Source organism: Eptatretus burgeri, chromosome 16, assembly GCF_056783735.1.
Source record: "Eptatretus burgeri isolate ZD-2024b chromosome 16, Ebu_testis_v1, whole genome shotgun sequence".
Lineage (NCBI taxonomy): Eukaryota > Metazoa > Chordata > Myxini > Myxiniformes > Myxinidae > Eptatretus > Eptatretus burgeri.
The window spans coordinates 29,920,988-29,945,987 of record NC_140976.1 but is presented as its reverse complement, the minus strand read 5'-3'; the positions used below and the strand labels follow the sequence as shown (position 1 = coordinate 29,945,987).

General features: G+C 43.0%; 2 protein-coding genes across 9 annotated transcripts in view; both read right to left on the bottom strand.

Annotated features, from left to right (window-relative positions):
* The window catches only part of LOC147010802 (uncharacterized), a 15,454-nt gene extending 5,538 nt beyond the window's left edge, over positions 1-9,916 (bottom strand). The window contains 2 exon segments of the mRNA XM_085860318.1: positions 9,063-9,209; positions 9,816-9,916. Coding sequence (XP_085716444.1) covers positions 9,063-9,209; positions 9,816-9,916 — 248 coding nt within the window.
* The window catches only part of LOC147010801 (nuclear receptor corepressor 1-like), a 235,638-nt gene that overhangs the window by 125,816 nt on the left and 84,822 nt on the right, over positions 1-25,000 (bottom strand). For all 8 annotated transcript variants that reach the window (XM_085858629.1, XM_085858622.1, XM_085858626.1 and 5 more), the window contains 3 exons: positions 22,204-22,285; positions 19,053-19,231; positions 11,012-11,063 (listed from right to left, as the gene is read on the bottom strand). In XM_085858629.1, the coding sequence (XP_085714755.1) occupies positions 11,012-11,063; positions 19,053-19,231; positions 22,204-22,285 (313 nt within the window). The remainder of the gene's footprint in view (positions 1-11,011; positions 11,064-19,052; positions 19,232-22,203; positions 22,286-25,000) is intronic.

The window sequence follows — 25,000 nt, the reverse complement described above, 5'->3', positions numbered from 1 at the left end:
ATTTGCAGACCAGGATAGACAAGTTTGAAATTCCTATCTGAACCAACGCCTCATGAATGCTGAGATACTTGGTTCAAATACCACATATACTGTGTTAACATGTCCATGTAATTGATAGGACCAGGTACCATAGATAGAGTAAAAACAAAAGTATAATTGGCATGGCAGTAAGGTAGGGGTCTTTAACTTGGACAGTAGTTTATTCAGGGAAATGTAAAAACAGCGGATAAGTTCACACTGTTTCTTGACAGGTACCTAAAAACATTGGACATAGAGAGGTACATGAGTATTGACAGGACTGGTAGGTAGCTTAGGCATTGGGACAGACACACACACACATCCTAGGGATGTACCTGTCCCTGTCTCACTGTTCGTCCCACAACCCCAGTAGATTACATTGATAAAATGATGCACTGAAGAAATGTGTTGATCGAGCACAGGCAGGATGGGCCAAATGGCCTCCTCCGATATGAAAAGGTCCTTTGTGTATATCCTTGTATGTAAAAAGTGTTATCTCCAAGATCTAATCCTTACTATAATTCACGGACTGGTGAGCGTTTATTGGTGTGTTTGTTAGTCACTCTACTCCTCTTACAGTTCTGGGACGATTACATCCAGACTTGCTCCATAGGATCAGAATGACCCCAATTAGTGCATAGGAGTGATTTTTATCTTTGCTGGTGGTCTTGGTGCGGGGAGGGGTCGAGACTCAAATTCTCGATGTAAATGTGTATCGTGTAACTTCGCTCGGGGTCGGAGAATGATTTTAAAGTCACCACCCTTCACGAAGCAGGCAGTATTCCTGTCCCAATGTTTTCCAGTGTAGGAAAGTGTTTTGAATTACACAGTGAGAGGTATTTTGAATTACACGTTTGAATAAGGAAATAACTCAACCTCCCTGGTTGCTCCCTTCGGGAGCGGATGCTTCTCGTATATGTAAAAGCTCCACCACAAGCCTTAAGATTTTCATTTCATTTATTATTTTGCGGGTACATCAAGACATGCATTGCGCTTCTGCAGGATTGCTAAAACGTGAACCGAATCACTATTGAAGTCGCTCTCTGAGATCATCATGAAACATTAAAAACAAGAAAAAGAGCAATCAGAGATTACAGACCCTCGCCAGGACTTGTGTTGTGTGGTGTTTGTGTACTGGTGCGTTACGTAATTAATAATAGACATAATTAGAACTAACACTTTATAACTGCTGGCAGTGATGACCAGGTACCATGACGTCCCGCTTTGTTGCAATCCCACTTTGATCGGACACCTGACCCTGACCCATGACGTCATTTATTACTCAAATGAATTCAGAATGGGATTAAAATAAATTAAATTCAAATCAAAATGGAAGATAAAATAGGTGCAGTCTTACATTGGAGTAATCAGAAGGAGCCCAAACAAGCAAAAAGCAAAGAAGAAGTCATCAGGAGGAACGTGGATAGGATTCACATTTCAGCTGCTACTTCTCTACCCTCAAACCCATCCAGGCACAGCCAAGTGAGCATTATTCAAAAAAAAATTTAAAAAACAATCATCATCAAAAAGAACCCAGATTCAAAAAATTTAATAATTCTGGCTTCCAGACCATGAATCCAATCAGGTTGAAATTTAAAACATATATTCCCCATAACTACTAGATTATGATGTGAAGTTTCATGTCAATTGATGAAGCAGATCAAGAGAAATAATTTTAAGATTTTTTGCTCAATGCGATATGGCTGCCAGACCGTGCGATTTATCCATTATTCGTGAATACCCTGGTAACCCCAAGGCTTGGGGAACATTTGTGAAGTTTCCCCTCGATGTGTCCAGATATTATGCAGAAAATATTTTTATAGGTTTATGGGTAAATCCAGTATGGCTGCCAAACCATGTGACCTATGACGTCATATGTGTAAACCTTTTGTTCCTCATTGTTGGGCAGTCATACTTGTAAAGTTTTGCCTCGATCTGTTCAGCCAATACAGAGATTTTTTTTGAAGGAATATTTAAAAAAAACAATGTCTGCCAAATCACGTGACCGATGGATGACATCATCAAAAAAAAATTCTGTGGACCAATTTATCCCGAAATGACCCTCAAAAATTTTCATGCTGATCGGATGTAGTATTCTACATTTGCAATTATGACATCATAATGAAGGCACATATGACGTCAAAAAAAATCACATTCCCCATGAGGAATATGTGCCATGTGCCAAGTTTCTATTTTTTCCTTGGTGCGGTTTACAAGGAAATTATGCGCAGGAGGAGGCCATTCAGCCCATCATGCCTGCGCTACACCAACATCAGATTTAACCAATCCGTCAATACCCCTTCCCTTCCTGTGCAGCCTTTTGGCTGCTACACTGGTGCTCATTTCACCGACCTTGGAAGGATGACAGGCAGAGTCAACCCCCTGGTATTACTTCAGCGGCTAACGGCGCTTGAAGTCTGAACCCCAGGGTCCCAAGCCACCACCCTAACCATGAAGCCAACTCCAGGTTTGATTCAGAGATACAGAGGGATGTATAAAGAGGTTTCAGAGATACAGAGGTCCAAAGTTTTTCCATATTTCCAACATGGCTGCCACACCACGTGACCTATGATGTCATAATTATCATTGAAACAATCTACACGAGTAGTCGCTCTTCTGCTGAAAAATTTGTCTCAATCCAACAAGTGGTTGTGGAGAAAAACACTAAAGTTCTGTGCGGACAAACAGACAAACAAGCGGACCCAAATGCAATACCTTCTCCTCTGGCGAGAGTCATAAAAAAGGCTAAACTTTCACCTCAGTTAAAACTACAATTACTTTGACAAGACATGGCCAAGCATCATTCAAATGTGCAGTGTGTTGATCAAAACAATTAAATTCCCTCCTCCCCCCACCCTCCCCCCAACCTCCTCTACCTACATATAATGGCTCCTACAGAAGTTTGTACAAAGACATGCAAGGACATTAAGAGATGCGATTAGGATGACAGAAAACAAATGACAAATCAATGCAGCACCTGAGATTTCAAATGGGACCACAGCCTGAGATGCTCAGATGGGAACATTGAACAAGCCAACATCGAGGAAAGTATTCCATGCAAACTATTGCATTCTTGTGCACATGTAACCCTCGCAGGTGTCATGTCCATTAGTCAAAATCGAATGAAACAAAGCACAAACATGAATTCAAGTACTGTACAACAAAAGTGAAAATCAATCGTGGGAAGTGCAAATGGGAGAAGGGAGCGGAGGGGTGGGGGTGAGTTGCTGCATGTATATAAGGAAACAGGTATTGCAAGGCAGAGCAATAGACATCAAAGTTTTTTTTAATATGTGATATAGGGCTTGTAGTGGAGCTGCCACACACATGTACACACATGCACAGACAAATGAATGCATGAGACAACACAGCCACTGAGCTTGGGGGAAGTGCCATCACTTATCAGGGCACTCTGGGTACCAGAGATGTCACAACAATGGCACCAATTTTATCACCGCACTCAGCGGGGTATTTCCAAAGGAGGAATTTCCTCCTCCACATGGAATCCAACCTATGGGGAATGTTCGTAGTATTAACTATTAAATGCTGAATGTCAAGCAAGGAAGCAGCTCGTATCATTTTTAAACTCTTTGGCATAACTGGGCTGGGGTTTGAACTGCTGATCTCCCAGATTTGGAGAGGACTGTCTCACAGTTACACCACCTCGTCTGTTAAATTTTCCTGCGGTTGAAATTTTCTTGTGCGGTTGACATCACTTGGGAGCTTCCTAAAATGCAGTCTGCAATGGAAATATACATTTAAAAAAAATAATAATAATAACTTGGAGAAAGAAGAGTTCAACGAGTTTGTGTTGTCTTTGAGGCCATCTATTTATTACTTCCACAAAAGTAGAGGAGTGTGCAAGTTGGTTTTGAAGATTCAGCTGTATTCACGTACGTAACACATGTAAATGCAACCTATTGCCTTTATATGCCACTAGAAATGGAAGAGAAAATAATGATAATGCCATGACAATATTGTTTCGGTTTTGGAAGACATAAAGGAACCCTGGAGTTTAACTATATCGGCAACACTTTGTTGAGATAGATTACTTCTCCCCTTGTATCAGTGGCCAGGAAAATGTGTTGTGGTGTCTCTGCACCTCTTTCAGCATATACTTACACACCTTGCAACATTACACTTTGCAGAAACCGCATTACATTACAAATACACCAACTTTATCATAAAGTGGTATGGATAAAAGTGCAAACAACATAGCAAAGCTGAAGCCGGAGGAACAGGTAGCGCTTCAATGGGGAGGCGTCCCGGTGAGAAACGTATCACATCTGGGCGGTTTGGCCGGTGACTCAATCACAGAGCCAGGTGCGCAACCAATGAGAGGTGCATGGCAACAGCCATGCTCCAGTGGGAAGGCAGCACCCGTGAGGAACAGGTAGCACTCCATGGGGGAGGCATCCCCGTGAGAAACAGGTAAGCGCTCCATTGGGGAGGCATCCCTGCAAGAAACGAGAAGCGCTATATCTTGAGACCACGCCTCTCTCCCAGCGCTTTAGAAGTCCGGGCATCCCATAATTCGGTGTCGTGTGGGTCCAGGGAACAACGCCAACCAGACAAAGTCTTGAAGGAACGAGCTGGGTGGACGTGAATCTCCGCACGGAGGGGCTCTATGGGGAGCGATCAAGCCAGCCGTGGAACGAGTGTGAAAAGCTGTGGAGCTCTTTCCATGGACGTTTCGGTGATTACACACTGACTTGCACCATCTTTCTCTTGCTTTTCAGATTTTTAATCCTTCACTTGGAACACACAAGAGCAATCAACAATTGCCAACCCTCAACTCATTCAGAGCTGAGTTACTGACCTGCATTTATGATTTCCTCTCCGCATTATGAAGCATTCAAGGAATTTCTCCCCACACGGCAGATCACACCATCACCCTCTCTTCTCTTCTCCCCCCCCCCCCCACTCCCTTCTTCTCGTTGGGACCAACGGAAGCTCGCAAGCTTACATCAGGTGAGCGACAGGTCGACAACAAGCCCAGCCTTCTTTATCTCTCTGTGTTTCACTCTTACTTGTCTAATTTCCCAGAGTGAAAGAGGCGCTTATGTCTGTAGTTTCATGATAAGGTGACTGTCAAAGGGGCTTGCTTGTATAAAGGAAAGACTTTCTTTTATGACACTGCATTGCTTGTAAATACATGTTTCTGTGTTAACAATATTGACATTATAAACAATATTAACAATATATTAACAATAAAAACAACATATTGTGTGGAAGAGGATACTTTGTTAACATGACCACACGTTTTCCAAACTGCCTGAGTGTCCCTTTCTCTATTGGTTATAGTTAGACACTAGTATGTAAATAGTGGATGGGAGTTTTGCCCCACAGTTTCACACCGGTCATAGGCTAGCAAACGTCCCACTTACGGTTCCGGTGGCCTTTCTTGATTTATAGGAGTGGGGCATCGAGAACACGGTTCCCTATCTGGGAGGATAAATTTGCCGGAAAGGTAACAGGGGAAGTGGATGCAAGGGCCTTGCCTAAATTAATAGTCTCAGACAGCATCCATGGTTGCTTTACAACCTGTCATACCACAGAGGTATCTGTGGCTCGTCGACTTCAGGTTCAAAGGTCGTGAATCAGGTCCGAGAAGCCACTCGTGACCCGGCCGGCAAACCGTTAACAATACATTGTGTGGAAGAGGATATTGAATAGCAAAAATCAGTCCGGGTAGGAACAGTCTGTCCATGCACATTGTACGGCACTTCTACCCACACATTCTTGTGCTCGGATTCGGACTCGTGAAAATGCAACCCAAAGAACAAGTTTTGACATGCAAAATGGGGGAAGTATCAGGAAGTCACTACACTACCTATGTAGTAATGGCACGGACACTCCATAGGTTTAATACAATGCAAATCTTCAAAAAAAAAAATCCACCATGGTACAAACTCATCAACGTACATAAAGTCTGTGGACGATTTCACATCCAATCAAATGTGAAACGAAATACTGCATTGGAGTCATGAAAAGGAACCCGAAGAAATGAAGAGCAAATTTGGAGTCATCAGGAGGAACCTGAATAGGATTCGGGTTTCATTCGTTACTCCACCAACCTCCTCAAACCCATCCAAACACAGCCAAGTGAGCCTTACAGAAAACTTTCTGCAATAATTCACTTCTCTTTCAACAGGAAGATAAAGAAAGAGAGAAATAAAGAGTAAAATAGATAAAAGAAAAGAAAAAGCAGGAATTGGAATCAATTAAGAGAAATGGTGGAAAAGTAGAAAGAAATGTGAAAGGAACAAAGAACAATGGTGGCGGGAAGAACCCGGACATATAGATTTCAGCAATAACACTCATGAAACTTTTGGGCAGCATCGTTGAGCTACCAAACTGACCGACCCAAAATAGCCCATTTGTAATTCTTCTTTACAGAAAGCCAAACTCAAAATAGGTTTGAACTCAGGACTTGGATTAAACACGAATATACTGGTGGTTCATATCGAGAAGGTCCATGACTCCTCAGAGTGTTCATAACTTGAAAGGATTCCACGAAAAGTAGGCATAACTACTTAACTACGCATCGGAATATGAAGGGAAAAGAGGGGTAGGTGGTACCATGCCTGTCAATCAACCTGATGTGGAGTGGAGGAGGAGGGCTGCAGTGACCTAAATGGGTATGGTTAATGACACAATATAATGTAAAGACAGTAACAACAACAGAAAACACTTTTTAAGACAGTTGTGGTTAACGGTGGAATATTACGGGCATTCCGACAACCGTCGTTGCCAGACGTACGATAATGATAATCGTATAAATACGATAATTGTCGCGAGCGTGAAGGCATGTGCACAGAGTGGAGGAATTTCCATCCATCTGTAAAGCTTGCACACGCATGCAGCCATGCAGTTTGGCGTCGACTTGTCATCATTGAATTACGACAGATGGGAAAAAGTTTAAGTTAATTTATCAATTTAAATTATTTCATGGACTTTAAAAAGCTAATTGTGTTGCACTCTTGGTTTCATTCAGAGCCAAAGCTCTGAGCTACATATACCGCGCACCATGGAATGGTGGTGCAACATCAGGCGGCGGAGGCTCTATTTGTCTAAGAAGAGGGCAAAATATGCTGCTTGTGAAATAAAATTTGGCATCAACATTATTCATGCCTTTTCTCCCGTCATTTTAAAATTGAATGTTGAGCTTTTCAAACTCAGCACGGGAAGTGGCCGCAGTAAACAGGAGACAGACAAATGCATGGCCAGACACCACAGTTTGCAATGGAGTATATAAAAGATGACCTCCCTTCCAAGGAACTTCAACACAGGAGGAGACCACTTGGCCCATCAAATCTGCACAATGGTTACCAATCTATGACTTTTTGTTGTTGTTGTATGCAGTTTAGGCTCGTGGAGGAGCAAGACCACTGGACAGATCAACGCACACCAGGCCAAAAGTAACATTAGAAAAGGGTGGGGGGGAGACACCATCAGCAGAGTTGAAGGACAAAATAGAGGGAAAATTGGCCAAGTGATGTGGTGGGGAGGAATGGGGAGGACAGGATGAATACATAACGAACCCCCACCCTTTCAACCCTATCCTCCTCATCACTACTCTCTTCTATACCCCCCCCCCCACTCTACCCTGCACTCTCCTCTCTCTCTTGCTCTCCCCTCTCTACCCTGCACTCCCCTCCCCGATGAATTTTAACGATGAGTGTCAAGCAAGGAAGCAACACGTACCATATTTAAAGTCTTTCATATAACTCCTAACTTGGCCGGTGTTTGAAACGCAAAAACTCCTCGACTCAATAGCAGATCTCTAACTCTTAACTAATTATGTCAAGTCAACCGATAATTAGATTGAAGCTTATTTTGGAACTCTTTGAATTTAATTATGAAACGCTACTTAATATTTGGTATGTCCTTCCTTCCATCTGTCCATCCATCCATTCATCCATCAAAAATGATGAAGAAGAACCTTTCTAACCTTCAGTGCTGGTCTAACCAGAGTCGAAAGCTGGCATCTGCAGGTTCGCCACATGTGTCCACATACCCGTGCACACAAACAGACCTTTATTTTTATTTAATTTTAAACTGCACAGCTTCCTGAGGACACCGGTACGATTTTTAAGCGGTGAAGCTGCTTCAGTATTTTGGGTACGTCCTTCCTTCTATCCCATCCTTCCATCAAAATGAAGAAGAACCTTTCTAACCCACCATGTTTAATTCTGAAGGAGAGTTCTGAAGGTGAGTTCTCAAGGGTAGCTCTCAAGGGTAGTTATAAAGGGTAGTTCTAAAGGGTAATTCTAAAGGGTAATTCTAAAGGGTAATTCTAAAGGGTAGTTCTAAAGGGTAGTTTTAAAGGGTAGTTCTAAAGGGTAGTTCTCAAGGGTAGTTCTAAAGGGTAGTTCTAAAGGGTAGTTCTAAAGGGTGATTCTAAAGGGTGATTTTAAAGGGTCGTTCTAAAGGGTAATTCAAATGAGTTTCGTACGACTCTTGGCTTTGCCTATTTCATATTAAAATGCCAAACTGAACCATTTTCTTCGGACACAGGTGCTCAGTTTCATTTCGGTCGCAATGCCAAATGGAGGTTTTTCTTTCATACCTCCTTGCACTGCAACCTTTGTTCAAAGACTTTCAGTATAGGCTACTGTTATTAACAACACTGGCATGGTTTGTTCAACTTTGTGATAATCCTCATACTTTTGTCACAGAGCATCAGTACCGCCAAAACAGCTTCCTGAGCCAGAGTTATACTGGGTGGTTTGCCATTGCCTTCCCAGCAATAGTTCGGGCAGGAATTTGGCCAAGGTACCAGCGATAGCTCGCCTACTCTTCACAAAGGACACCGTGGGGATTTTTAATGTCCAACTAATGTCAGGAAATGGGACGCCCTGTTTAACGTCCATCGGAGAGACGGCACACACAGTGACCATTCATCCCGTCTGTGAAACACCGGAATGATAGTTTATACCTGGGCCGAAATTCAAACCCAGGCGAGAGCTCGCACCTCATTTGGTATCATACCTTTCTTCCGAGTTAAATGTTGAGCTTTGCCTGCGTGCAGAGCTTTTCAACACACACACACACACACACACACACACACACACACACACACACACACACACACACACACACACACACACACACACACACACACACACACACACACACACCAGAAACGGGAGAGAGCCAAATGCACAAAAGCAATGACAGACACCGCACTTCACATTATAAAATTAAATGTGACCATCCACACCTTGTTTACACATGTTTTGGCACACCATCTCTCCATTATTTTGCATTTAAAAAAAAAAGAAAAAAGTTTTTTATTACTAATAAATGATAGCATTTGTTAATCGTTGCATTTGAAAATAACAAATTACTTGCCTAATTTTTTTGAGCTATTTGTTTTACCAAAGTATTATTTTACCAATAGACAGGGTGAATTGATGGTGGCACTTGCATAGGGATTAAAATCGAGATGTGGGGGCAGTCTCACACTGATGGGATACCCCAACAACTTGTCTTAAAACCATTGGTCTCAATCATTAACTGATTGAGTAAATCAAGAGTCCATATTAACAACTGTAGTTCTGTGCAGGAGTATAAGAAAAAAAAAAAAAAAACAATGCTGAACAATCAAAACAAAGTTGAGAAAATTTGCATTAATATGCAACAAAGGCAAATTTTTATCCACCGTGCAAGATTGCCGTTGGTGCGTTGATAGCAAAAATACCAACTTGTCACAGCCTAATCAGCTGCAACAATCAACCAATTTACACGCAAAGAGAACCAATGATCAGGAGGGCCAATAAAACTCCAAGAACTTGCAAAGCCGGGGACTGCTGTTATGCTTCACTGCAGGAAGCTGTGCACCCTGCAGGACTTCACAATTTACCGACAGTGCGAAATCAGAAGTCACCCCCATCTCATGGTAAAAGGAAATGTTGTCTGTCGGTTCGGCTGGATTGAATGAGGATTCTGGGCTGACCATAAAAACAGAAGCCTCAAGGTGACCATCACGAGATTTGTATCGGGATTAAAAATCGTCAGACAAGTCAAGGTGACCATCACGAGACCGTTCAAGTTTACCGGTTTCACATCGCGATCACAGTTTGCTGCTGAGGATTGGATAATTCTTTCGCTGAACCTTGCCTTCCGTAACAATGGCGAGTGAGAAAAGAGCATGCCGAGAATAGCTGGTCAATGGCACTGCGATGCCGAGTATGCAATGAGAAACAATTACGATGGTAGCCTAGTGGTAAAGGACAACACCGGCGTCGTACAGGTTATGTGTTCAAGTTCAACCGAAGAAAGCTGGAGTAAGGATTTGGATTTTCACCTTCTGGAAATGGGATTTCGTCCAGAAAACTTGGAAAGTCACAATCGGATTTCCGACAAAAACCCAGCTGGCTCACCAATACCTCAAGGGATGAGTGAGGGTAGTCTGTCTGCCACATGTGGTCTACAAGTGGTGCTTGTCCACATTTACAGTTGACTTTATTGCCTTGAAAGCAACTTGAGTTGGACACCACAATAAACAACGATGAAAGGGCAGTGGTACCCACAACCTCCCTATCAAATAATCAAGTGGTCTGTGTGAAGGCTCATGCTAAGGCAGAAGAGAATATTCGATTCCAGTTGGAAAAAGTCCGATTTCATAAAACTCTTATTAATATCTTATCTCCACTCTTCCATCACCGGTTCGCTTGATTCTTTCAAGCTGCACTCCAAGCACTGGTGACAATGGGGAGGTTTAAAGGAGAGCTCACTTGCCTCGGCCATTTTCCTTGTGTCAAAGTACAATCGCTCGATCCGATAATGCAACATTCGCCATAAATGCATCAAACAATGTGTTTTTTTTCAATGAACGAGTTAATCAGAAGTTCAAGCACGATGCAGACCCTCATAAAGAGACTCCAATAATTGGGAATGACGGTAAATTAACAATGATGAAGAACATTATGAGCACATTGTGCATTTATATATTTTGGATTACAAACATCGGTTCAAAATGAAATACCTTTTGCAGGCAAGCAGCACTGAGGAAGAAGTTCTTTGGCTGCTGCAAAAACCTGACAAAACAAAAGCCAAAATCATAAAATGACTGCATGAAAGGTCTGACCCTCAATGTTCCAAAACTAACTCTCTTGAGAAACAAAAACAAAACTTCCACAATGCACATGTACAATGAAAATACAATGGGCAAATGGACAGCCTGTGTTACAGTGATTTGTTCTCAAGTAACAAATTAATGCATAAATTCACAACTATTTATTGGACAAGACACTCAAATCCACAAAAGCAGAGATAACCGTGTGTGTGTGTGTGTGTGTGTGTGTGTGTGTGTGTGTGTGTGTGTGTGTGTGTGTGTGTGTGTGTGTGTGTGTGTGTGTGTGTGTGTGTGTGTGTGTGTGTGTGTGTCACGCCTGCACACGCGTGAGAGATAAAATTGTTGGGAACAGAAAATAAAATTTAAAAAAGGGTGAAGAAGGTTGTGGTCAGTTTTCATCAAAATTGTGCATCGTTTCAGAGATGAGAGCAGATACCTGTTTGGGGGAGGGGGGGTCAACCACCCGCACCCCCATAAACACCCTTAAATGAGCACAGATTTTGATGCGGTCATTACACTTTGGTACATCACGGCTGATGAAGGTTGTGGTCAAGTTTCATCAAAGTCGTGTGTGTAGTTTTGGAGAAGAGAGCAAATACCTATTTTTTGGGGGGGGGGTCAAAAAATTCTCCCATTGACCCCCTTAATGAATGCAGATTTTGATGCAATCAATATACCTTCGTTAGGTACCAGATATGAAGTTTATGGGCAAATTTAATCAAAATTGTGTGTTTGGTTCAAGCGATAATGACTGGTGTTTACAGACTCACTGACTGAATGACACCTATGGACACTGCTCAATCGCACAAGTTCACCGGACTAAAGTCCAGGTGAGCTAAAACGAGATGTGCATGTGTTTGTGTGTCTCCAATACAGAGTTTGGTCTTCCGTTTGATTATGCTTGCACCATATACTGATGCCAAGTGGACTGTGCTTCCCATTGATGGACCTCTGGTAGCTTGTACCTGTTGCTGCGTTTGAACCTGGGAAGCAACCGCTGAAATCTATCTGTCCCGGTTGTTCCTGACATTTTTTTTTGTTCTTTGTTCCTTTCACACTTCTTTCCACTTTTTCAGATTTCTCTTTATTAATTCTAATTCTTGCTTTTTCTTTTATTTTACCTCCTTAACTCAATATTTCTCTTTCCTTATCTATCTGTTGAAGGAGAAGTGAATTCTTGCAGAAACTTTCTTCTGTCAGGCTCACTTTGCTGTGCCTGGATGTGTTTAAGGGTTGTGGAGTCACGGCTGAAACTCGAACCCTTTCCTGGTTCCTCCCGAGGACTCCATATTTGCCGTTTACCTATCCGGGTTCATTCTGATTACTCCAATGCAGTATTTAGTCTTCCGTTTGATTTCATTTTACACATCGGAGGTCACATTATACATCTACTAGCGATACCCATGCACATGCACATGCACGGGATAGCAGTACAACAGAGCTGGTAGCAGACGACAGACCGTACATGGGGAATGACAAAAAAAACGCATTGTGCAAAATGCAAGTGGTACTATGGAACGCCAAGACTTCCCAAACATTGTCGGCATGTCCGCTAAGTGCCACAGCAATTTCATAGGGATCGTGTGACGGCGAGCCGAGTTTTTAGTGTGCAAGCTTGGTATTACAATAGAGATGTCAGCATTTTAAACCCCTCCCCCCACAACCATATTCTCCAAACATGTTCTTTCCGTGCACGCACGCACACACACTTCATAATTTGGTCAATTTAACTTTGTCATTGGTGTCATTGCTGTTCAAACGAATGCATTTTTCTCTGCTTAAAATTAATTAAAATATGCATACTTTATTAATCAGACAGTTGAATGCTGCACAAAAACACTGCTCGAAAATCACGTGGTTATTTGTTGTTCTTTAGCAATCGGGTTTATAAAAATAAAAACCCTACACACACTGCTCTCATGCTTTCGTTTAAATACTCTGCAATTCAGATTAAAATTTTCTGGAACTTACACAACCCAAAAGTACACACATTGGGATGACCCGAAGCAACCCCAAAATGTGCAAAGTGTCACGTTAACACTCCCCCTGCTGTCATAGCTGCAAATAAATCTCTCTGTCATGCTTTCATGCTCACAGGCAAATTTAACTGCATTACAAATCAGCAAAAGCATTCAAAGAACACAAATTATTGGCGAGCCCATTCTTCAAACAGGATGCCATTATCTTTGATCCACACCCTGCCGCTTTGTTAGCAGGTCTCGGAGCAATGGTGGCAGTTCTGTCGTGACCGTGATGTACTCGTAAAGTAAAGAAATTACAACCTGGCACGTATAATGTTCCCAAGTCACATGCGCACACACAGTACATAAATAAATTAGCCTATAATGCTCATGCTGTGCTCAGCCATGTGTTTACTCGCAATACTGTTATCCATCGATCTATCCACGTATCTATCTATCCATCCATCCTCCGAGTTCCTGCTGCTCGCTCTATCCACTCAGCCTGCTCAGCACCAGCTCGACCCCACGCCGGCAGCCGACCCTGTTAAAACGTTCCCGGGAACAGCAGGTTGGGTCGACATTAAGGGTGGAATGCACAACGCGAGAGGAATTGTGGCATCCATCAAACGGAGGATGCGGGTGGAAAAAAAAGCAGCGGGGGGGAGAGGGGGAGAAGGACAAACATGTGATGCGGCTGTACGTAGAGGGGGATGGGAGAAAAAGAGTGATGGAGTTTGGGCGGAAAGCACAGAGAAGGAAAGAGGAACACAGCGTAGGATGAATAGCATTGCAGCGAATGATAACATCAAAGCAGAACCGGACGGCTGCGACCGGATGATTCGCAGCAGCGTGGATCCAACACCTGACCTCCGTTGCGCACCGGGTGGCTCGTGGAACTCCCCGTGACCCCGTTTTATGACCCCAATAGGTTGTGTTGCCACCGACGCTGCATATCTCCACCATTTGGTGGGGTCGCAGAGTCAAAAACCAGCCGACACCACTGCTAGGAGAATAATTAATCATCATTGCTCCATTCCTCACCTCCTCCCTACACCTTCCTGGTCTTACCCCATATTCATTGCTTTTCCTGCCTTCAAATCACCCCTCCTCTGGCCATCCTGGAACCCAAAACCACACCCTTGTTTCGCAGCTTGCAAAACTACCTCCCACCACTACCTTTTCTCAAATCCTATTCTCTATTGCTTCCTATATTTCTAGTTTGTCTTTTTCCTTTCTAGAGTTTTTACAAAATTTTTGAGAGGAAAAAAATCCAGTCATCCAGAAGGGCACTCGGTAGACTGCATACCACCACCACCACATAATGCCTGATCCGCGAGAACATATCGGGCCCATTACATTTTTGAAATATCATGTTATACAGTGTGATATCGTTTTTGGCCTGATCTCTCAATGGTGAAGAATCACTTAAAAAAATTATCAGATACGGATCCGGATTCGGACCTTCACCAAAACTGAATCAATTCTTCCTTGTCACACAAACAACATATCCACCAAGTCTTGTCCGAATCCGTCAACAAATTTTTGAGATATCGTGCACACAAACAAACAGACAGAAAGGAGTGAAAACATAACCTCCTTCACCTTCGGTGGTGGAGGTAACAACATGCTAAGAACACTCATGTGGCTCGGGTTTTGGAGTGAGGATGACAACAAAAGCGATTACATATATCAGATGCACCTCCTGACTTATGGTGAGCATCACCGGGGATTATGTCTCACGCAGTAAAGCCGCGTAATCAGCAAAGAACAACCGTCCATCTGCCACCCAGACGATTGTTCCCACTAATGCAAACCATTCAACCAGAAGGCATATGATGCGATCGGCGGGAAAAATCTAAACATGCGGAGTGTGATGAGCACTCCCCCGATCTCCATTGGACATAGTCCTATACCAAAACGTGGCATCCAATCCAATCCAATCTAGAGGCCTGTATGTATTCATTCTCTTCAGAGAGCATCAATGCCACCAAAGCAGCCTCCTGAGCAAGGGTTATTTGTGGGGTATACATTCCTGGAAAATGCCGCGAATGTCGAATCCACAGATGTCGGGGTATTTTTTCAAAGGAAAACGGGGTGATATGTTCCCGGCGGTTCATGGACCGCAAAAAATACCGTCAACGGCGAAGCCGGGAATGTAGACATCGTGAATGTCGTGCATTGTTTCAATGGGAAAAGGGGGGATGGGTTCCCGGCGGTTCCCGATTCATCGGGGAAACTTTTTAAAGTTGAAATGTTTTTGACTGTGAATGCACAAGATTACAGTTTCAGAAAAAAATGCTTACAAATAATAATTTTTTAAAAAGACAACACTGGGTACTATTGACAATGTATATTGAAGGAATGGGATTACAGTTTATTATGAGTGATTAACCAACCGTACCATAAAAGTTTTAAATTAAAATAAATAAATAAATAAATAAAAAAAACAGAAGGTATCATTTCAAATATTTATTTCCACAAACACATGCAACTTTTCAAATGATGTTGACGATGATTTTAAATCCTGTGAACTCAGTGGAGTCCTCTGAAGATGACGCAGGTGAGGGTGCTGATGAGTCGTTCACCGAAGGGGATACAGGTGAGGGCGTTGAAGAAAGTGAGGGTCCTGATGAGTCACGCACTGAAGGGGATGCAGGAGAGGCAGGAGAGGGTACTGATGCTCCTGAGGTGGAGGGACCAGAGCAGGGAAAAAAAATCTGTGATCAAGAGCTGCCTGGCAGATTGACGTAGGTTTCGATGTAGCTCCTTTTATGTGAAAATAACATCATCCAACCCCCTCTTGAACTTGAGATAACGCTCCATGACCGGATTGGCGTCTTGGAGCTTCTCGTCCATTGACCGCATATCCTGCTGCATCTCACCCAGGAAAAGGACAGTGAGATTGGACCTTGACACCTCTTCCTCCTCATCACTGCCCGCTTCCTCCTCCTCGGAAACCTTGATAATGGCGTCCAACTCCTCCTCCGTGAGCACCTCAGCATGCGAGGTGATAAGAGCATCCAACTCGTCAAAGGCCATATCGTCAAAGCCTCCCACCTGCCGTGCCAACCCGATAATTTCATGCCTCTCCTCTGTGTTGTCGGGAAAGCCTGTAAAGTTTTTCACTGCCTGTAGCCACAGGTTGTGCCAGCAGGTGTTGATGGTGGAGGCTCTCACCTCGTCCAGTGACTTTTTGATTGCGCCAATGCAGTGGGCTACGTTTAACTCCTTCCAACACTGCCGGACTGTGAGCTCTGGGTCGGAAGGAGTCCATCAAATCCAAAATGCAGCAAAAGGTGTGGTGGGTATAATAGGATTTGCAAGTCAAGATTACCCCTTGGTCGAGCGGCTGGATCAGGGAAGTGGTGTTGGGTGGCAGGAAGATCACCTCGACATTCGGGTGAGCGACCTTCAGGTACCCGGGGTAGCCAGGAACGTTGTCGATGAGTAGGAAAACCTTGAAGTCTGCTTTGCAAGATTTTTCTGTGCCAGGTACCTCTCCACCAGAAGAATGAAACAGTTATGGAACCTGTCCATAAAAATTGTTGCAGTCAACCACACCTTCCTGATGGCCCTCCCAAACACAGGCAGCGTGTGCCTGTTCTTGCCCATGAGAGTATGTGGGATCAAGGAATGGTACAGCAGCATGGGCTGAGTAATACAGTCCCCTTTTGCATTTGCGCAGAGAAGAGATACCCGATCCTTTGCAGCCTGGAATCCCGATTCTGTCTCGTCGTGATTCAAGATAAAAGTTTGCATTGGCATCTTTTTCCAAAACAGGCCGTCTTGTTAGCATTGAACAGCTGCTCTGGCAGGTACCACTTCTCCTGGAGAAGCTGCGCAGGTTGAGCAGGGAAAGTTTTGGCCACCTTGCAGTCCAGGAAGGCATTCTCCCCTGACAGTTTAACGTTGCAGAGACCGTAGCACTTCTTCAAGAGGTCAAACCATTCCCTGCTCGCTTGGAATGGACTGGGGTCGCTTGTACCCACATCACTCATGATAGTGCCACCCGCGTCAGCCAGATGGACAGAGATACGCATCACCTTTGTGCGAATGAGAGGTCCACTTAAAGGCATGTTCTTCTGTGCATTGTCCTCCATCCCTATACTGAGAGCCTTCTCCATCCTTTCCATGTGGATATCCAGGACTTGGGTGACCACATTGGTGCTCAGTACAACGCTCGTCAGAACACTTTCTCGGATCACCTTCTCGTTCTTCCGTATGTAGTGAATGGTGGATTTGTTTATTCCATACAGTCTGGCACAGAGGTCACACTCTGTCCTCTTGACAGCCGGTCTAGCAGCTCCACTTTGTCGCTCAGGCTTATCACTTTCTTCTGCCTCTTGGCAGTCGACGCATCTCTGGCACTGGTGTTGCGCTTATGAGCCATGTTTGATCAATGAGTGAAGCGAGAGGCAAAACACTGGTCAAGGCAGCAGGACGAGAAGAATTATCGAGACCCAGGATACGCTGCACATAAGTAATCATACAGAAAATTGTGGGTAGCTGTGGGTAAGGTGAGTAATCTGCCCATTGTTTGTGAGGGATGTTGGCAGGTGCTAACGTTTTATGCAGCTGGTGGTAGATGCGGTGAAGCTTTTTCATTGTGTAACTCACGAGGTGGGGGAGGGGTGCGGGGGGGGGGAGGGGATGACATCTTCAGCAGCTGGTAATAGTTGCGGTGAAGCTTTTTAATTGTATGACTCATGGGGGATGACATCTTACGCAGCAGCTGGTAGATACGGTGGAGGTTCTTTATAGCAGGAATGGTAGGACATGCTATGCAGCTTGGTTTATCATGTGAATGGAGGGGCATGCCCACAGCTCGCTTATAGCATGGTTGGTGGAAGATATGTTTTATAACTGTCAAGTGTTATACGTGCGTTATGTGAACTGTGTTATGCATGTGGCACGTGAAAGATGTGTTTTTTGTGCCTGCGAAAAACCGTGAAAACGCGAAGCACAGGACCGTGAATGTAGAAGCAGGTCATGCGCACGGCTAGTGGAGGATGTGCTTTTGCATACGTACAGCTGCTCTGTGCATGGCTGGTGGAAAATATGTTTTTGAACTGTGTTGTGTGTGTGGCTCGTGGAAAATGTGTTTTTTGCACCCACAAAAAAAACACGAATATGCGAAGCACAAGGCCACGAATATTGAAGCAGGATGCATTTAATAAAGCGCAAATATGTGGGGTCCACGAATGGCAGGTTTGGCAGTACTGCATGGCTCGTCATTGCCTTCCCATCAGTAGTTATGGCAGGAATTTGTAATTTGTTCAGAATGCCGGCGATAGCTTGCCAACTCTTCACGAAGGACACCGTGGGGTCTTTAACATCCACCAACTAATGCGGGCAGATGGAGCACCCTTTTAACGTCCATCCGAGGGACCGCACACATATCGATGAATCATACAATGCTTGTATGACGCAATGACTGCACACATACAATGCTTGTGAAACACCAGGGTGACAGTTTATTGCTGGGTCGAGATGCCAACCCAGGCGAGAAAGCTTAGAAGCTAGTGTGCGTACCTGAAAGCCATCCTGCCAGCCCAATTACCCCAATATACCTCATTATCCTTTTTATCAAAATACCCTTTTAAATCCTCTGGACAGATTGTTTGGATCTTTCAATGTGCCTGTTTCCCTCAAATAGAACCGTCTCATGTCCTGCCAACATCAAGAAGTTTTACAAATGTAAACTTCATATGGTGCTCGTCCGTATTGCAGGAAACCATTCTGGCAATCCATCAGTTCTTTAAACAACTTGCCACAAGAAAATCAAAAATTAACAAGATTGGTGCTAATTTACAAATAATCAATGCACACTGGATTTCCTGCCCATCAAAACACATAATTTATGCATTACCAACAAAATATTCTTGTTCAACACAGATATGACCTCCCATAACCAGAAATGAAAAGAATTAAAAAGAAAAAAACAAACAAAGGTGACGTGCTGCACGACACATACAGGTGTGGTGGCTCACCTTTCCCGAAAGGTTTCCTTGTCCCTTTCGCTCCAGTTTGCTGCCACCTGACATTCACGATACAGGCGCACGGGGTCGGACAGGAATCCATTGTTGTCAATAAAGCGGATGTGTTTTTGATCAGCATCTAAGAGTTGCGGAGGCTCCGCGGAGACGTCTCGCATCGCTCGCTCACTACCCTGAAGGCAGAGCACGTGAAATACACCTTTACACACGTTTTGCACTTGCGAATCAAACATGCATGCAGAAGCATTGCACCGCCACTCTCAGGAACCATGCAAGCTCATGAATAACTTCCCCATCAGTATCCCCGATGAATTTGCTTCAAATCGTATGACACTGACAACTGACCACCTACCCGAGAGCACCATTCCGCAGCGATACTCATATCTTTCTACCTCAATCACAATTTGAGGAAAAACGCAGAGAAGCACATTACCCAAAGGATCTTCACCAATATTTAATCAATTCTTCCCAGTCACACACCAACCTATCCACCAAGTTTTGTCCGAATCCGTACATAACTATTTGAGATATCATGCTATATATAGTTTTTAGCTCCGCATTCAATAGTGAAGATTCACTTTTAAAATTCGAGCATCCGGAACCACAACTTCACCAAAATCTAATAATTTCTTCCTCGTGACACTCCAAACCTCTTCCCCAAATTTCGGCCGAATCGGTCAGCAACTTTTTGAGATATACTGTTCACAGACCAGTGGTGAAACCATAACCTCCATCCACCTTTGGTGGCGGAGGTAACTAGAACAGCACTCGGTAGAGCGTATACCTCCACCAGGCTGAACGATTTACGTTTTGTATCCCACCGATTGGTTCCAGATCGATCTGGAACCAGACCTGAACCAAAATCTAATCGGCTTGTTCTCGTCGCCGAACTAATTTATCCACCAAGTTTTGTCACCAGTCATCCACAAATTTTTGAAATATCATGCTATATATCGTTTTTGGCCCTTTCTCTCAATTGTGAAGAATCACTGGTAGAATTAAAAAAAAAAAAAAAAAAATTTTTGAATCCAGCACCAAAATCGAATCAATTCGTCCTCGTCACACAAGCAACCTGCCCATCAAATTTCGTCCGAATCCATCAATAACGTTTTGAGATATCATGCTATATATTGTTTTTAGCCATACCACTCAATGGTGAAGAATCACATTAAAAATTTTCAGATCCGCATCTGGATCTGGATCTTCACCAAAATCGAATCAATTCATCATCATCACACAACCAACCTGTCAATCAAATTTCGACCGAATCCGTCCGTCCATAACTTCTTGAGATATCGTGCTACATATCGTTTTTAACCCCATCTCTCAATGGTGAAGAATCAATTTTAAAAAATTCTCGGATCCAAATCCGGAGCTTCACCAAAATCTAATCAATTTGTCCTTGTCACACACCGGACCTGTCCACCAAATTTTGTCCAAATCCATCCACAACGTTTTGAGATATCCTGCTCACAGACAAAAGTGAAAACATAACCTATGTCCACCTTTGGTGGTGGAGGTAATGAGACTTGGAGGATATGCAGTTAAAAAATAAAATTCGCCCACCGACCTTTCTACGATGTGAGCAACAGCCCTTGTGCCTCAGCTTCATCATGGAAGATGCCAATAATATTCAGGGATTCGTACTCCACAAAATCCAGGAGAGACCGTTCTAATACTGGGGTATCAGCCCATATGGGAGAGCAGTCCACCATTTAGGGAAGGACATAGTCCTTAAACACAGTGACTGGTTCTGATATTTTAGGGAATGACCTGGAATGATGGAGGACGTCCAGTCAGAGGCTGATTTTGAATATCAGCTTTGTTGTATGGTTGTTGTATCAGCTTTGTTGTATGCCCAGAATTGATCATGGCTGATGAAGAGGCCTTCAAGAAAACAATAACCTGTTCCAGTGACTGACCATCAAATGAGTAGATGCATTTGTTTGGTGGCCTTTTTGGAGTGACAGAGTGAGATGAAGATTTGCCGGGATTGAAATTCACATTCCCTTTGTCACACAAGCCTCTAATCAAAGGCAGATCAGCAGAGAGTGACGCAGCTGTCTGCCTGGTGTCCTATATGACAGAATGTGGAATCATCTGCAGAAAGGGAAGAGGGGTTTCCGGAACATCGGAAAGGTTGGTTTTGGTTTTCAGTTTTGCACAGTTTAATGCTTATTGGAGTTCATTTAATAACGGGAGAAATGGAGCATTATCAAAGGTAGTACACCCAACAAGTGTCTCCCCGACAGATGCAGCACCTGGCTGCATCATCACTGGGGATGTGGCGAAGCTGCTGATGCAGTTCCCATCCTCCACACACCTCTTCACCCCAGGCAGAATAGGGTAGGAATTTAGAACTTGCAAAGTGCCACAACACAATGGCTTGCTATTTCCAGAGGTATCATGGGACATTTACTATCAGCAAGCAAAACATCGAAGGGCCAGCTGGCTTAATATTAATCCATGGAGAGCTTGCAAGTCGACACAACAACCTGCCTGGAAAGTACAAGGACTCCATATCAAACACCTGTCAATTTGATTATTTTGTTTGTCCTTTGAGCTTGTTAGACCGATCCCTTGTGTTGTTATAGCATCCGATTTACTAAATATTACTGGGTGTTATATTGTTAGGTTTTAGGGAAATGAAGAGGTAAATTCTACATCTGTTTTGCTAATGTTGCTTGCCTGTTATTATAAAAATCATATCAATTTTTGCGACCAATGTTGGTGTGAACCGAGAACTGCGTGGTAAGGACACTGCAGATAAGAGCTCATCTCAAGGGAATCACCGAGTTGTTTGGTGATTGTCAAGTCAACAAAACCGAACTGACTTGTAATATCCTTAAACCATTAGGTAATCTACCTGTTCTGCTTGGTAAGGTTTACAAATGGTGCAAGTACATAAACTGTGCTCGACTCTAAAAGCCTTCAGAGCAACTCGGCATGGGCAGCAAATCACGACCAATGCAAACCTTTCACTGCACTTGGAGAGAAAAAGAAAAAGGACAAAATTTAATACAATTACCAGTACCAAGGACTGCTGAGAATGTTCATGTTTGACGGTAGAGTATTCTGTAACAGTACAATAAGCACTACCCATCCATCAAAAGTGTCTCAACATGGTTGCCACCCACCAACGTACCTCAGTATCTGAAAGCTCAGTGCCAAGGTCCAACAGGTCATCATCATTCCCATACGCAGAAGCGTATCCTTTCTGGCCAACCCTGAAAATAAAAAAGCAAATTTGTTTTCTGGTTATAATCTGACAAGTAAGATGTCTCCTGTGTACTTTAAGGAAAGACCTTCATCAGACCACTGACAAACTGGACCACAATGTAGTCGTTTCAGAAATGATGCATTGTTTCAAATTTTTTTTTTAATGACATGGCATTCCTGAGATGACAAACATGGAACATTTTAGGATATCACTTCCTTGACAATGGAATTTCTGACAATACAGATGAAGAATAACCAGTCAGTTTTCCACACTCGTCCATTTTGAAAGTCTGTACCGAATTGTCAGGTTCGGCAGATTGAACATCGTCATGATACAGTGGAGAAGCTGAAGCCTAAGTGCAGGTTGATTATTTAAGCTTTTATAATTCATTGTCCAACTTACAAAAAACAACCACTCAAAAAAAAAAATGATAAGAAAGGTCCTCATGAAGAAGTTTGTAAAATATCGCCCTTTTACAACTTTTCCAGCCTGAGATTGACCCACAAAGAGAAATTTAATGTATCGCTTTGAAAGTGACATCATTTGCATTTGAAAGGGCCCAGAATAGAATCGTTCCATTCCGTTCTCACCTACGAATTTGAGTCATCTTGCAGAAAGACAAAAAAAGAAAAATAAGCAACATAGTGAGGCCTTCCCTTTGGACAAGTTTCACTAATCTATATAAATATAAGGACGAAGTCTGTCCCTTCGTGTTGTTTCCTGCCTCCTCTTTCTCTCACCACTTCCCACATAGTCACCAAGCATTGCAGGCATAATTAACAATGTCCTACAATTCTGCCGACAGCATCTAAATTTAAAACTCCCCCGTTCATTCCATTTGGCCCAATCAAAAGGCAAACTTTTCTCAAAGCATCGCCATGCTAGATGACATCACAGCATTCCAGTGGCTGGCAAAACGGACAAGGGATTGCTGCTGCTGCTGCTGCTGTTGTTGCCGCCCCACACATGCAAAGCAGATAGCGGGGTTAAGCAACTGGTTCGTGTCCGTCCTTCTCGTCTGTGTTATCAAAGTTATCAGTTTATGATCGAGGAACAAATTATTTAAATTGAATGTTATATTTTGAACACGAATCAGAACATGACTAGAAAGACAAGTTTCTCGTTTTACCGTACCTGAACTCTGAATATGTCCTGACCGTACATGCGCAGAGAGGAGTAAAATAACATTTTTACTCGGTCTGCCTGCCTGGCAATCGAACAAAATGGAAAATCGTTCCAAACAGGAAACTTACTGTTTTTAAGGATGTTATAATGGACATAAACAACAGGCATAACAACTAATGTAATATGTTAGATCGGGTGATGAAATAGGCGCTGGAGAAAATAGCGGGAGAACACGTAATGTTTTTTATTTATTTATAAATACGTCTTAAAACCTTTTAAACCTTTATTTGAATTGAATACATATTTGAACACTGCATAACGACAAATCACCTTCATATTACTTCCAAGAACCATGCAATATATCGATATCCAGTATAGCATTATAAGGCGCGGCATGTGAAATCGTACAATATCGGGGGTGAAGAAGAAGCTGGACATCTATGGTGATCAATAATGCCTCCATCTCCTAAAATGTCACTCAACATCATCTTGTTATTGTATAAATTGATGTACAAGACTGATTCAGAAGCGCTCAACTTCTGGATTTTTAATGGTCTTTAACACGTTGACTGCCAACTCTTCTAGTCAACAGTACACCACTCTCATTTACAAGCCAAGTATGCATATGCATACAATTTATTTTCATGAGCAAATGTAATTTCATTTCTTATCCTTTGCTGGAGAAACTCCATGTTATGAGAAAACTCGAAGCAGAGAGTGGGACAAGATTTTCAATTCCATATGTCAGGTACGAGCGATCTTGGAGGACTGTTTTTAACCACTGAATCGAAGTTGATATGACGTCATTACCAATGGTAGTTTATGTGCTGAGTACCACATGTGTTTTTAGCCCCCGTTGGACTTAGTCTGAAATGGGGGCTTATGGATTTGGTCTCGATTTTCATATCTGTGCGTGCGTGCGTTCGCAACCATACCTCGGACATGTATGAACCGATTTTATTCATACTTGGCCCAAAGACAACATGCAATGGATATTCACATCATTTTGTTTCGCAAAGCGATCAAAGATGGCCGACTGGCAGCCATTTTAGTTGGAAAAAATAAAAATAAAAAAACCCCGGTATCGAACACGTCAACCATTTCTCGGACAAACATTTACCGATGTTGTTCAAACTTGGCACCCAGATAATGAATGATGGTATGCATAAGCACATCATTTTCTTTTTGAGATAAGATCCAAGATGGCCGACTGGTGGCCATTTTGTTACTTAAATGTGTCCCCAACCATTTCTCAGACATGCATGGTCTGATTTTGTTCAAACTTGGCACAAACACAGTACATGATGTCATACACGTGCACCTCACTTTATTTTGTGATCGAATCAAAGATGGCCGACGGGTGGAGTGGCATCCATTTTAGTTGTACATAAATGCCCTTTAATTTCATCCAGCAAAATTAAACAACAGGGACTACTCATTTCTTTTTGCTACTTGTCATTACCCTTTAAAATGGCACATATGAATGCAGATGAAGTGGCAAAACTCATTGAGAGTGATAATGATAATCGTAATTATTACACCGATTTATCGTTTGTTGTGTTATCTGGCACGGCAGCATATTCCATTAACAATACAA